This window comes from Anolis sagrei, chromosome 3 (genome assembly GCF_037176765.1).
Source record: "Anolis sagrei isolate rAnoSag1 chromosome 3, rAnoSag1.mat, whole genome shotgun sequence".
In the NCBI taxonomy this organism is placed as follows: domain Eukaryota; kingdom Metazoa; phylum Chordata; class Lepidosauria; order Squamata; family Dactyloidae; genus Anolis; species Anolis sagrei.
In genome coordinates this window covers 98,502,859-98,516,297 of record NC_090023.1, presented here as the reverse complement: position 1 = coordinate 98,516,297, position 13,439 = coordinate 98,502,859, and the positions used below count along the sequence as shown (strand labels likewise).

The 13,439-nt window shown below is 42.5% G+C and overlaps 1 protein-coding gene across 1 annotated transcript; it reads right to left on the bottom strand.

Annotated features, from left to right (window-relative positions):
- Window positions 1–1,911: 1,911 nt before the first annotated feature.
- On the bottom strand, window positions 1,912–13,438 carry LOC132771634 (ADP/ATP translocase 2-like). Its single transcript, XM_060769861.2, has 4 exons — window positions 13,201–13,438; window positions 9,253–9,739; window positions 8,439–8,579; window positions 1,912–6,357 (listed from the first exon to the last, which is right to left on the bottom strand). The coding sequence occupies exons 1-4, from the start codon at window positions 13,309–13,311 to the stop codon at window positions 6,200–6,202; spliced, it is 897 nt and encodes a 298-aa protein (XP_060625844.1). The 5' UTR covers window positions 13,312–13,438; the 3' UTR covers window positions 1,912–6,199.
- Between the last annotated feature and the right edge of the window lies 1 nt (window position 13,439).

The window sequence follows — 13,439 nt, the reverse complement described above, 5'->3', positions numbered from 1 at the left end:
TGGCATAAAGGGGCACTGATTCCCATTACAAAACTCCCACACATTGGTCTTAGAACTTGCATTACAATTTCTTCTTCTTCTTTACTTCACAGTATAACATTTTATTCTGTTAGATAAATTCTTTATATTGCAAGATACTCTTTTATCTCTGAAGCCATGCTTAATGCCTTGTGGTTCCAGATCATCAATCTCCAATCTGAATGGAAATGCATTTGCACTTAAGTTCTTCCTAAATCTAAAGCCAACTTGATTCCCTCCACCTCTCTGACATTGTCCTTGAATAACTCTTTATAGATGATAGCTTACTGAAATAGTGCTGTTTTAGAATATTTTGTTATACAGTGAGTGACACAATTAGTATGCAATTGGTGTTCGATCATGCAGGACCAGGGATGCACAAAAGTATTTTTCATAAAAATAAGATTTGTGTGATGGATGGCAGAACATTAACAGCAGTTAAAGGCACTCACAAGAGAAATCTTGGCAATATCTTTAATGCTAGGTTAAATATCTTTTACTCTACACAACAGCAAAGTTATGAGAAAAGAAAACACGGGCAAACAACTACTGCCTCATCAGATGGGCACAATTGCCCCTTCTACAATCCTTGCACCACTCTGTAGGCACAGAGCCCATTGGATCACATTACATGACATTGAGTTACTTCTGGCAGGGGTCCATCCCTAAAGAAAGGTGCAGTTGTCTCAGGAGTCAGGGCCAGAAACACAGGAGGCTCCCCGTGTTGCATTAAAAGTAACGGGGGGGGGGGGAGCTGGGTGGTGACACTTCCCCCCCTCCATGTGATGAGGGGCAACCTGGGTGATGTGAAACAGGTTCCCCATGCTCCCACCAGATGTGCCACAATCCATGGAGAATTCCCCCACTATCAGGGTCTCTAGTTCAATCTCCCCCCCCAAAAAAAACAACAACCTGCACCCTTGGTCCTCAAACATTTTATAAGCATCCCATTCCAATCAGAGCCAGTTCGTGTTATCAGTCTCTTCTCAGGCTATGTCAGACTTATCCTTTCTCATGGTGGGACTCCTGATTTAATGCATTCTTCACCTTAGGATTAATTATGGCATGGGGGGGGGGGTATGCGCTACTGACCCAGAGACACCAGAACAGGATCTGCAAAATAATCTGTCCTTACTTCATACTGGACACAAAACATACCTCCCTCTTCAAAGGCAAATTGCTAGCACTGTTAAAGTGCTTTAAAAAGTGCTTATTTAATAAAAAGTCAAGACTTATAATGGAGGAAAAGTGTATGGCAGTATGCTGTTTCTCTTTGGTGCTATTTAGAAGTTTCACAGCCATCTTCACCACAGCATGACAATTCATGACACTCTCAGACACGGCCAATAACTACTACTGCCACCCTCGCTGTTTCCAATTAAAATATAAAAGTGCAGATACTTGAAGATTCCTCATATATGGTAAACAAATGAATATGGAAAGTCTTTTTTTAGGGGAAAAATTCATTCATGAAAGTCAGTCAAGTTGTAGAGTGGATCATTTTTTTTTCTAAGCCATAAGCAGGAAATGCTACCCAAGAAACTGCCTCTCTAACCAGAAACCAAGTCCAGATTTGCTGTTTTCCCTTCCTTGACTCTCCTCAATCGATATTTATGTTATTGCACTTTTGTATTCCTATACAAACTGCATATATGCATGACTTTACTATTCACCTATTTTCCTGTTGTAAAGTGTGGGGTCAAGATTACATAGCCATTTAGATGTCACACTTGGAATATCCATTGCAATAATGATCTGTTATGTGGCTTGTCAATAGATCTTAGTCAAATTATTTCTCACTTAGCCTTTATTCAGTCAGTTAACTCCAAACATCGAAAGATGCACCTGGATATAAAAATTTAGGGAAGAAACGACATCACAGTTCACCACAGCTGCCATTAATTGATGCAGTGTCCTTTTAATTGTAAAAATTACTTACAGGAATATGCAATGTTGCAGTTGCTCTTCAATATACTTCTTAAGATGTGGTATCAACATTTTACTGAATGCAAAGCAGGACCATAGCACAACAAGTGTGGGGGTAGGGGTGTTAATTCTTTCACAATCATAATAACCACTTTGCTAGTGTAAATCGGCAATTTCCACAGTTCACGTGTTTACCTTTGGATTATAATAGCTACATTATCTGTTACACAACAATATTGAGAAGCCATGTCAACAAATAACCCTCTGTTCAATTTTGTTTGAAAAGTATTTATTTTAAAAACTTAAGTTAAAAAAAACAAAAAGTAACACATAATGGTTGTTCAAAGATGGCCCATCAAACCAGAAAGTGTGTAAGATTAGCGAGCTGCATCACTTTACATACTTAAACATTGTGAAGTTTAACAGATGCTATACGTGACATGCTTAATACTTTTGGGCTGTTAACTATGTTTCTTGTACTGGCAACACAGAAAGAAGATTACCCTAAGTCAAAATGCTACATTTCTCTATCATTTTATTCATTTGACAGGAGTGCACATAACAGGAATATGGTGCTGGGAGACTTTAACATCCACGCCGAGACCACTTTATTTGGCGCAGCTCAGGACTTTATGGCCACCATGACGGCCATAGGACTGTCACAGATAATATCCGGCCCCACGCATCAAGCTGGGCACACTCTTGACCTTGTCTTTGTGGCGGACGACGAATTGATCAGAGTGGAAGAGCAAAACATCCTTCCAGTGTCATGGTCTGACCATCATCTGATCACATTTAGACTTACTGCGACCCTAAACCTCCGCAGGGCTGGAGGACAAATTAAGATGGTCCGCCCTAGGAGACTGATGGATCCGGATGGATTCCTGAGGAATCTTAGGGTTCTTCCTGCCTTGGAGCCTGGCGATTCTATCGACGCCTTGGTAACTCTCTATAACGGGGAGATGGCCAGGGCGTTAGATATGATCGCACCCGAACGCCCCATCTCGTTGCGTCGTGACAGGCCATCTCCTTGGTTTACCGAGGAGCTGGCTGTGATGAAGCACACGAGAAGGGGGCTAGAGCGCAAATGGAGGAAATCTCGACTTGTATCTGATCGAACACGGGCTAGAGCCTCTCTTAAGGCATACTCCGTGGCTATACGGGCGGCCAGGAAGTCATTCACGACCGCCCGTATAGCATCTGCAGCAAATAGATCATCGGAGCTGTTTCGGGTCGTGGGAGAGCTCCTCCACCCACCTGCGGTGGAGGAGGTCCCTGACGACCCCGCAGCTCGGTGTTGCGATTTCGCACACCATTTTGCAGATAAAGTCGCCCAGATACGCCTCGAGCTCGACTCCAATTCCATCGCAGTGCCTGAAGAGGTGACGGAGGTACCTGCTTGTCCAATTTTGTGGGATTCTTTTAGGCTTGTTCTTCCTGAAACCGTAGAGGAGGTTCTTGGGGCTGTGAGGGCGACCACCTCACCTCTAGACCCATGCCCATCTTGGCTCATTAAATCAGCCAGGGAGGGGTTGGTTGACTGGTTTGTATTGATTATCAATACATCGTTGGAGCAAGGGATTTTTCCATCTGGTTTGAAACAGGCAGTGGTTCGTCCACTCCTCAAAAAAGCTTCCCTTGACTCCACGGTGTTGAATAACTACAGACCAGTCTCCAACCTCCCTTTCCTGGGTAAGGTGCTGGAGCGGGTGGTCGCCTCGCAGCTCCAGGGCTTCCTAGACGATACCAACTACCTAGATCAGTCACAGTCTGGTTTCAGGCCTGGTCACGGCACTGAGACAGCCTTGGTCGCCTTGGTGGATGACCTCCGCAGAGAGCTGGACAGGGGGAGTGTGACTCTGCTGGTTCTCTTGGACATCTCAGCGGCTTTCGATACCATCGACCATGGTATCCTTCTGGGTCGTCTCTCTGGGATGGGTCTTGGGGGCGCGGTTCTGTCGTGGCTCCAGTCCTTCCTGGAGGGACGAACCCAGATGGTGAAGCTGGGAGATGCCTGCTCTGACCCCTGGCCTTTGACCTGTGGGGTCCCGCAAGGCTCTATTCTATCTCCCATGCTTTTTAACATCTACATGAAACCGCTGGGAGAGGTCATCCGGAGTTTTGGAGTTGGGTGCCATCTCTATGCGGATGACGCACAACTCTACTACTCCTTCCCACCTAATTCCAAGGAGGCTTCTCAGGTGCTAGACGAGTGCCTGGCCGCTGTGTCGATCTGGATGAGGAAGAACAAGCTGAAGATCAATCCCGACAAGACAGAGGTCCTCCTGGTCGATCGTAAACCGGATCGGGGTATAGGGTGGTTACCTGTGCTGGACGGGGTTACACTCCCCCTAAAATCACAGGTCCGCAGTTTGGGTGTCCTCTTGGATTCCTCGCTCACACTTGAGGCTCAGGTGTCGGCGGTATCCGGGAGGGCCTTTGCGCAACTGAGACTTGTGCGCCAACTGCGACCATACCTCATGAAGGCTGATCTGGCCGGGGTGGTCCACGCCTTGGTCACCTCTAGAATGGACTACTGCAATGCGCTCTACGTGGGGCTGCCCTTGAAGACGGCTCGGAAACTTCAACTGGTCCAGCGGGCAGCGGCTAGGATGCTAACTGGGGCTCATTATCAAGAGAGGTCTACCCCTCTGTTTAAGGAGCTCCACTGGCTGCCATTTATTTTCCGAGCCCAATTCAAGGTGCAGGTGCTTACCTACAAAGCCCTAAACGGTTTGGGACCATCCTACCTGCGCGACCGCATCTCCATCTACGAACCCTCACGTTCACTTCGATCATCTGGGGAGGCCCTGCTCGTGATCCCACCTACGTCACAAGCGCGCTTGGTGGGGACACGGGACAGGGCTTTCTCTGTGGTGGCCCCCCGACTTTGGAATGCCCTCCCAAGAGATCTCCGACAGGCCCCTACCTTAGCAGTTTTCAGGAGGAATTTAAAAACTTGGCTGTTCCGCTGTGCCTTCCCAGAATAGGAATCCCCATCCCAAGCCTTAGTAGCACTTTAATCACAACTAATGTTGTTGCACACTGCACTTTTATCCTACGTTCCTCCTACCACTTCAGCACTTTTAACCCTGTACCCCATCGCACCGGCCGAACCAGTTTTAATATTGTCTTGATGTATTGCCATTGTTGTTGTTTTGCTTAACTGTTTTGATTTGCTTGTTTATTGGTGTGTTATGTTTTTATTGTATTGTTTTGAGGCCTCGGCCTGTGTAAGCCGCATCGAGTCCTTCGGGAGATGCTAGCGGGGTACAAATAAAGTTAATAATAATAATAATAATAATAATAATAATATGAATCTGAACATTTCTATCTCTTAATTACTCTCCTGGATGTTTTAATGAACTTTCTGTTTCCCTAAGGAGCCAAGCAGTATGAGGATGCAATCAATTACTGACAAGCCATTTAATTTGTCTTTTGTAAACTATTTCTTCCTTATTTAGAATAGGATCTTTGGGGCCGGAGGTCAAACTTTTCATCATGCTGAAATAAGGGAGGTTGTGACTAGGAGTAATGCCAACCCCCCCCCCAAAAAAAACACAACAAAAAACCCAAAAAACCCAAAACACCAACCCAAGACGTGACACTTTAGGGCTTAAAGAATAGCTCAATGTGTGCCCATCCCAGCATCTAGGATGGAATAGGCAAGTTTTGCTGTCCCCACCTTTCTCCTCTATTCCCTCCCACCCCAAAAAAGTGCTGCCTGAGGCCAATCACTTCATTATGCTATATAGCAGGGCTCAAGGTTTAACAGCAAATTCAAGACAGTTATGTTTATTATTTCACAGAATGCCCCAGGTTTAGGAACACAAATGCTAGATGTTCAACTGTGCAAAACGGTACATAGTGCTTAAGTACAAGTGGGAAAAAAACGTAATTTGTTAAACAAATACTTCTCAAAGCATGATTTTGTGGTCCTCTTAAGATAGGACTTGAAACTTCCAACTGATCTACTGACAAATGCAAATCAGCTGACTTGGACCCAAACAGTTACCACTGCAATAAACACCAAAAACAGACAAATCTAGTAACTGAACTGTCTGTTTTGATGCCTGTATAATGGTATTACAAAAGTGCATCACTTCATTGAAGGCAGTTTCTAGTCCTACTTTAAACATGATCTGGCCCTGATAAATAAGACTGCACAAGTATTTCTTTGTAGGTCAATGGTCCATAATGGTAGGTTTTCTACATGATCTGTCAATTTAACATACATTTTTAGCAACATGCTGTTTTAGATGACTTTTTTGAATTCATCATACAAGACAAGAACAAAAGCGCCCCCCATGCCTCGAAGAACATTGGACCATGCACCCTTGAAAAATGCTTTTCCACCTTCATCTCTTGCAATCTTTTTCCAGCAGTCAATTGTTCCAGAATACATGATATCACCTGTGGGACAAATAAGATGATTCATTTGAAGCTTTAGTCTAAAGGATAGCAAATTTTGGGTTCAAACATTTAAAAAGTCGTACAGAGCATATTTTATTCACAACATGCTGCTTTGCAAATATTACCCTGTAAGTATAACACACATCATTTACTAGTGGGAGGAAGTACATTTCTTAGCTAACTAAACACACAGAGCAAGGTCCTCTGGGTGATTTAGGGAGTAATCAGGATGTACTTATCTTTTATTTCTGTTTTTCATCAAACTCAGGTAAGGTAGCAGATCATAGAATAATAGAATCAAAGAGTTGGAAGAGACCTCATGGGCCATCCAGTCCAACCCCCTGCCAAGAAGCAGGAATATTGCATTCAAATCACCCCTGACAGATGGCCATCCAGCCTCTGTTTAAAAGCTTCCAAAGAAGAAGCCTCCACCACACTCCGGGGCAGAGAGTTCCACTGCTGAATGGCTCTCACAGTCAGGAAGTTCTTCCTCATGTTCAGATGGAATCTCCTCTCTTGTAGTTTGAAGCCATTGTTCCGCGTCCTAGTCTCCAGGGAAGCAGAAAACAAGCTTGCTCCCTCCTCCCTGTGGCTTCCTCTCACATATTTATACATGGCTATCATATCCCCTCTCAGCCTTCTCTTGTGAGAGATGTGTGAAATGTTTTCATAAGGGCTAATAAATTCTAAATCAATCTAGTGCCATTCATCTATACACTTTAGGCTAAGTTCAATCAGCACTACCAAAGGCAGGTATTTCTGAAATTATGGTTGAAATATCTTGAAAAAACTAGGCTCCCTACCCAGTGCAGATTATTAGTCCAGATTAGTGGCTAATCTGGAAGGAGTCTGTACTTTCCTTTTAAGGCTCACATTTGTAGCTTGAAGTAGCCATTGATATGAAATTAGTTACTACAATAAGATATTTGGAGCATCCCTCTACAAAAACAGTCTTGCCGCCATTCTCCATGACCCAATCATCTCCTATTCAGATTGTTGTGAATAGGATGTGAATGCACCATATGTGGGAATGCCCTTCAAAGACAGCAAGATCACCAGTTTGAAAATATCTATATTTATAAACTTCTGTTGAAGGCCATGCATTTCTCAGGTCTCTACAGTAGTGGCACTTAATTAAATAAATACTCTTCCAGTGTCAGGGAGTATCTTTAAAATTGCCACAACTTTTAAAACACATTTTTTAATCTTATTGCCTAGTCTTCATTTTGGGGTTTGGGTTTACTTTTCCAGGGCACTAAGCATTACTGCACTGTTCACATTAACAGTATCGTTATTATTTAACAATTCAAAGTGCTGGCTTTAGCCTTTAAATGGTTCCAGTGAAGCTTACCTGTCCGAACGTATCCCTCCCTATGAATCAGCTCGGAGCTTAAGATCGTCTGGGGAGGCCCTGCTTTCAATCCCACCTCTTTCACAGATGCAATTGGCGGGAATGAGAGACCGGGCCTTCTCAGCGGTGGCCCCTCGGCTATGGAACGTCCTCCCTAGGGATATCAGATCTTCCCCCTCCCTCCTAACATTTCGAAAAAGAGTTAAAACCTGGATTTTGAGCAAGCATTTGCAAATGCAGTCTTAACAGGCTAATTTAGATCCATGAAATGATTGGATGATGCGGCTGGAAAATGAATTTAGTAATGAGACGCTGAGGACTTCTGTTTTTATTATTTCTACTTGAGTCGCCTTTGGGCTGAGAAAGGCAGTATATAAATATGGTAAATAAATAAATAAATATTTAACCCACACTCCAGCTTTCAAATTGTACATTATATATGGTAAATAAAAATAATAATCTTTTTTCTCTATGATATGTATTATATACAGCTGCCCCACAAGCCTGAAAAAATTATCATACTGAAACTTAACATTTCAGATGTTAACAGATCCCAACCTGTTAACACCCAATCCAATCAAGTTGATGTGATGAAGTAAATTTAAATATTAACATTCACTTTGAGGATTCTGGGGTAGACTGCAATGCTTTAAGCCTCAATAATTAAGAATTTGTATCAGTAAAAGGTTTATTTTCACATTCCTCAAAGTTCATTGTAAAGGCTACTTACTTGCTTTACGGCCAGACTGCATCATCATTCGACGGCGCACAGTGTCAAAGGGATAGGAGACTACACCAGCGACTGCAGTTACTGATTGTGCAATCATCCAGCTGATCACAATGTGAGTGTTCCTAGGATCTGGGAGCATACCTGTAATGAAGGAAAATATGGCAATAGATATTTTAAGAAAAGGATTTAAGACTTATTTGTACAGATATCTTGAAATAAAGGAGATCAATTTTGTTTACAAGTTTAAACATTGCTTGGTTAACTTTTATTCTCTAACTCAACAATCAAAGTATATATGATAGTACCTATCGTTAATATGAGTACTATGCTCTGAAGACCTGAACGTTCTATCATGTTGTATTAATAACACTACAGCTGGTTTTTGCTGAAGGTCCAAGCTATTAACAGCTACTTGCGACAAAACAACAGCATTTCATGCAACAGCTTAGTTTGCTCAAGCAGTAATTTACAGAAAGGGACCTTGCTGATTCCTACCTTTCTCTAATGCACCTCCAAATATGTGGTGTCCATTATTTTGTATCTTTTATGCTTTTTTAAAATTAAAATTCTTCATTTGCTATAGCTTATTTGATATTAAACATGTAAGATTGGCATGGTCTTTTTGACTATGCTTCTTTGAAATAAAGTTTTTTTAGAAACTTAAGAAAACAAAAGTTCAAAATGATTTACAGACATGTTTGTCCTTACAAACCAACATACGATGTACGATAAACTGGAAATCTATCATTGGACACTATGCTGATCTTTAAAAACAGATATGTCTGTTAAAAATCAATCCAAATGCCTCATTTACCTTTTGCTGTATCATAGATCCCAAAGTAGGCAGCTCTATAGATGATTATACCCTGGACAGAGACATTGAAGCCTTGATATAAGCCACGCAGGCCATCGGATTTGAAGATTTTGGCCAGGCAGTCTCCCAGACCCCTGAATTCTCTGTCACCAGAAGCTTTTCCGACATCAGCAGCCAGACGGGTTCTTGCAAAATCCAGAGGATAGACAAAACAGAGGGATGTGGCTCCAGCAGCACCGCCAGAGGCCAGGTTGCCAGCAAAATACCTCCAGAACTGTGTGTGCTTATCTACTCCTCCTAAGAAAACTTTCTTATATTTATCCTTGAAGGCAAAGTTGAGAGCTTGAGTGGGAAAGTATCTTATGACATTGGCTAAATTCCCGCGCCAAAAGGACAGCATTCCTTGCTCTTTAGGGATGCGCACTACACAATCAATGATTCCTTTGTATTGTTTGTCAGCGGTAATCTGCTTGCTTGCATGTTGTACCTGTAAGGAAAAAAAGATAATGTTAAGATATTTTATGGGTAAAATAAAATGCATTATTCAGACATCAAGTGTGTGTGTGTGTGTGTGTATTATTTATTTATTTGCTTTACCTCTATACCGCTGTTCTCAGCCCAGAGGCGACTCACAGCGGTTCACAGGACCCAAGACACAGCAAAATTTAATACACCAATATAAAACAGTTAATAACCAATCTAATACACAGTTAGTATACAATTACTATAATAACCATTCAATAGTGTCTCTTCACTAAAAAACATGATCCAGATTCGTCATTCATTGTTCCATTCCTATGTCATTGCCAGTCATTGCGCTAATTATTCGAACGCCTGCACAAACAACCAGGTCTATAGCCCGAAAAAACCCACAAGAACCTAACCAGGTCTTTACTTTTTTGCGGAATGTCATTAGAAATGGTGCTAATCTAATGTCTGTGAGAAGGGCGTTCCACAGCCGGGGAGCCACCACCAGGGTATATATAAAATTTCAGTCAATGATCAGCATTAAAACGAACAGTAAAAGATAAGTAAAACATAAATATAGGCAGTAAAATAAAAATTTTAAAGCAAAGTTAAAAAAAAAACCTTGTTCAGCTTGAGAGTTAAAAACAGCACCAAATATTTGTATATTTAAACAGCAGTGATAAAAGCTGAGAGAAAACAATAGAACCTTTCAAGACTGTGACAGCATCCTGTGATGGCAAGCTATTGCTGCTGCACAAAAAACTAGCCTCTTTGGCTGTGATTTCAGAAGACTGGTAAGTCAAATGATTATCAACAACAACAAAAAACCTTTCAGGTTTCTCTGGTGTTCTGTGTAAAACTAGGATAATAAAATGTTGCCAAAAGTCTTGATAGAAAAAGCAGTACAGTAAAACATGTCCCACATTTTCTACTGCCTCAGCCTCACAGGGACATAGGCATTTGCAATATTGCATATGGTTATATCTTCTCCGCAGTACTGCAGAAGGAAGCAGACTGAATTTAGCCAAAAGGAACACTCTCCTATATTTCTGGATAGCTACATTACTTAGGTACTCCGTAGAAAAAAGTCCTCTCATTATCTTTGAAAATTGGAAACATGGAAGGTGTATTTATGTAGTTTTGTGACTCAATATTCCAGGTTTAATAGCTGGATCCTATAATCTCAGCTTCAGTTTGAAATATCAATCTGAGATCATTTGGAATTATGCATTATTTATGAGTGATAAAGAAAAGTATATACAGTACACTCTCAGTTAATTATAACTTTCAAGCAATTGGCAAAAAAAATCAAAGAAATAGTATTTTTAATAAACATTACAATGCAGAACTGTGTCACATTAAGTTTGTCTCAATTTGCTTTGATTATTGTATTTCAATATTAATATCAAGTCAATACAGAGTTTATGGTAAGGTATAGTACTGGGTATAGTATTAGTCCTATTTTTAATAATAACTCTCAAGGAACCAGAACCTACATTTACCCAGGAGTGCCACTTAACTGACACTAGGAATTTAATTATAAAAAGTCTGGTAAAATACTGCTCAAGATATCAACTACAAACATAAACTAATCATCCACACTAAGAAAAAAAACTGAACATGGAAGCTACATATATAGGCAGTCCCCAAGTTAACAAACAATTTATTTATCACATTTATATCCTGCCCTTCTCAACTGTGAGGGGCCCCCGGGTTGCCTTACAAAGGCAAGAATTCAATGCCATATATTAACAGATTAGTAAATAAACAAAAACGGTAAAATCAAACCCATTAAAAATAGCAATAAAACATCAATTAAAATTACATGATCTAGGTTCTGTAGGTTTGTTCTTATCTGGACACGTACATTTTAAAGTCTAAACAGTCATGTATGTGCGTGTGTGCATGCACACACTTTGGTTGGCATAGCGAAGGGCTAACACTCTTATGGTGTTTTGCTGCCTGTGTCCCTGTTCAGAAGATTTTTGTCCATGTGAGAATTGGATTTTGAAAAAAAAAATGCCTTGTGGAAACAAGGATTTGGGGTAAAGCTTCAATTGAGACACCTTTTCCCCATGATAACTTTCATGAGTGAATTTCCCTTCCAATGAGGTAGATTTCTTTCACTTCCTGTTGTCTCACCCTTAACTAGTTTTTGCAAGTCAGAAGTTTGTAACTTGGGGGCTGCCTGTACTTGCTTTTCCAGCATGAAAAGCAAGCTTCAAACTCTAGATCAGGGCTCCTCAAACTTTGTAAACAGAGGGCCAGGTAACAACTCATCCTCTAGCAATGCTTGCTATGGAAAAAAGGGCGAGTTGGATTTTTCACACAGAATTATACATGTACATTGTACAGTACATTTCCCAACTAAAGAAATCAAAGCAAGCCACTTTGAGTCTCCTCGTCAAGAGAAAAAGCAGGGTATAATCAATAAACATAATAAACATAACAATAATACTGTCCTGTAATTGTAAATATAATATTGCTAATAAATTAATAAATGAATCAAAATATGGGCACACTGAACCTTCAGGAGGCAAAAGCGTGATCTTCTCAGCCATCATGTGGGCACTTCTGAAGTAATCAGCCCTCCACATTGGTTGGGTTTCAAGGCATCAGACCCCCACAAATGTGAAAAACTGCAACTAAAAATTCTACTTCCTGACTAGAGGACTATAGAACAGGCCTGGGCAAACTTGGGCCCTCCAGGTGTTTTGGACTTCAACTCCCACAATTCCTAACAGCCGTTAGGAATTGTGGGAGTTGAAGTCCAAAACACCTGGAGGGCCCAAGTTTGCTCATGCTTGCCATAGAATCACTTAATGAAATCAAACCTAGGAAGATGGAGTGTCCTGTAATTGTAAATATATATTTTGTAAATATATTGTAAATATATATTTTGGAAGTCCAGACAAGGGATGCTCAATCTCTACTTTCCTCATATGTGTTTTAGAACTACAAAAGCATAAGCTAATGAGATTTTATAGTTCACACTTTCACCACAACCTGCAGAGTGGAGCTTGGCGTTCAAAAGAACTGCATGAAGCGCCAGCTCAGTCCCGCCCACAAAAGGGGGCGTGGCCAGGGAAAGCTGCAGCGCCGCGTCCCCGAAGGCACCGCCCGCGCGCCGCCCCCTCTCGGCAAAGGGGACGCTCCTCAGCCACGCCTCGCGAGAACAATGACGGGAGCAGGCGGGTCTTGCCCCGCCCCTTCTCTCCCGCTCTGACGGCGCCATACGCCTGTCAGGCGCGTCAATCAAAAACGCGCCGCCGGAAGCAAGATGGCGGCAGCGACCGGCGCTTTCTCTCCTCCTGCCTCCCGAGTCAATGGCGACGCATCATCTCGCCTTTCTGTAACGGGCCAGCCCTCCTAACGGCCTGACTAACCGGAAAGCCCTGAAGCGTCCCCCTCCCTCGCGAAACCGTCATGTGCTCCAGTAGAAAAGGCGAAGGCCCACCTCCCTCCCTCCGGGAGCCTGACCTGGAGCAAGAGCTTGACCCGCTCGATGGGTGCCACGGCCGTCTTGCTGATGGCCGCCGCCACGCCGCCCGCCAAGAAGTCTTTAGCGAAGGAGAGGGCCGCGTCCGCCATGGCTCGAGTGCTGCTGCTGCTGCCGGTGAGGGGGAGGAGGAGCAGGAAAGGGCTGCGGCGGAGGACGGCGTGGCTTCGGACGCACGCCAGAAAGGAAGGGCCGCCGGCGCTGGAGAGCTAAATGGCCG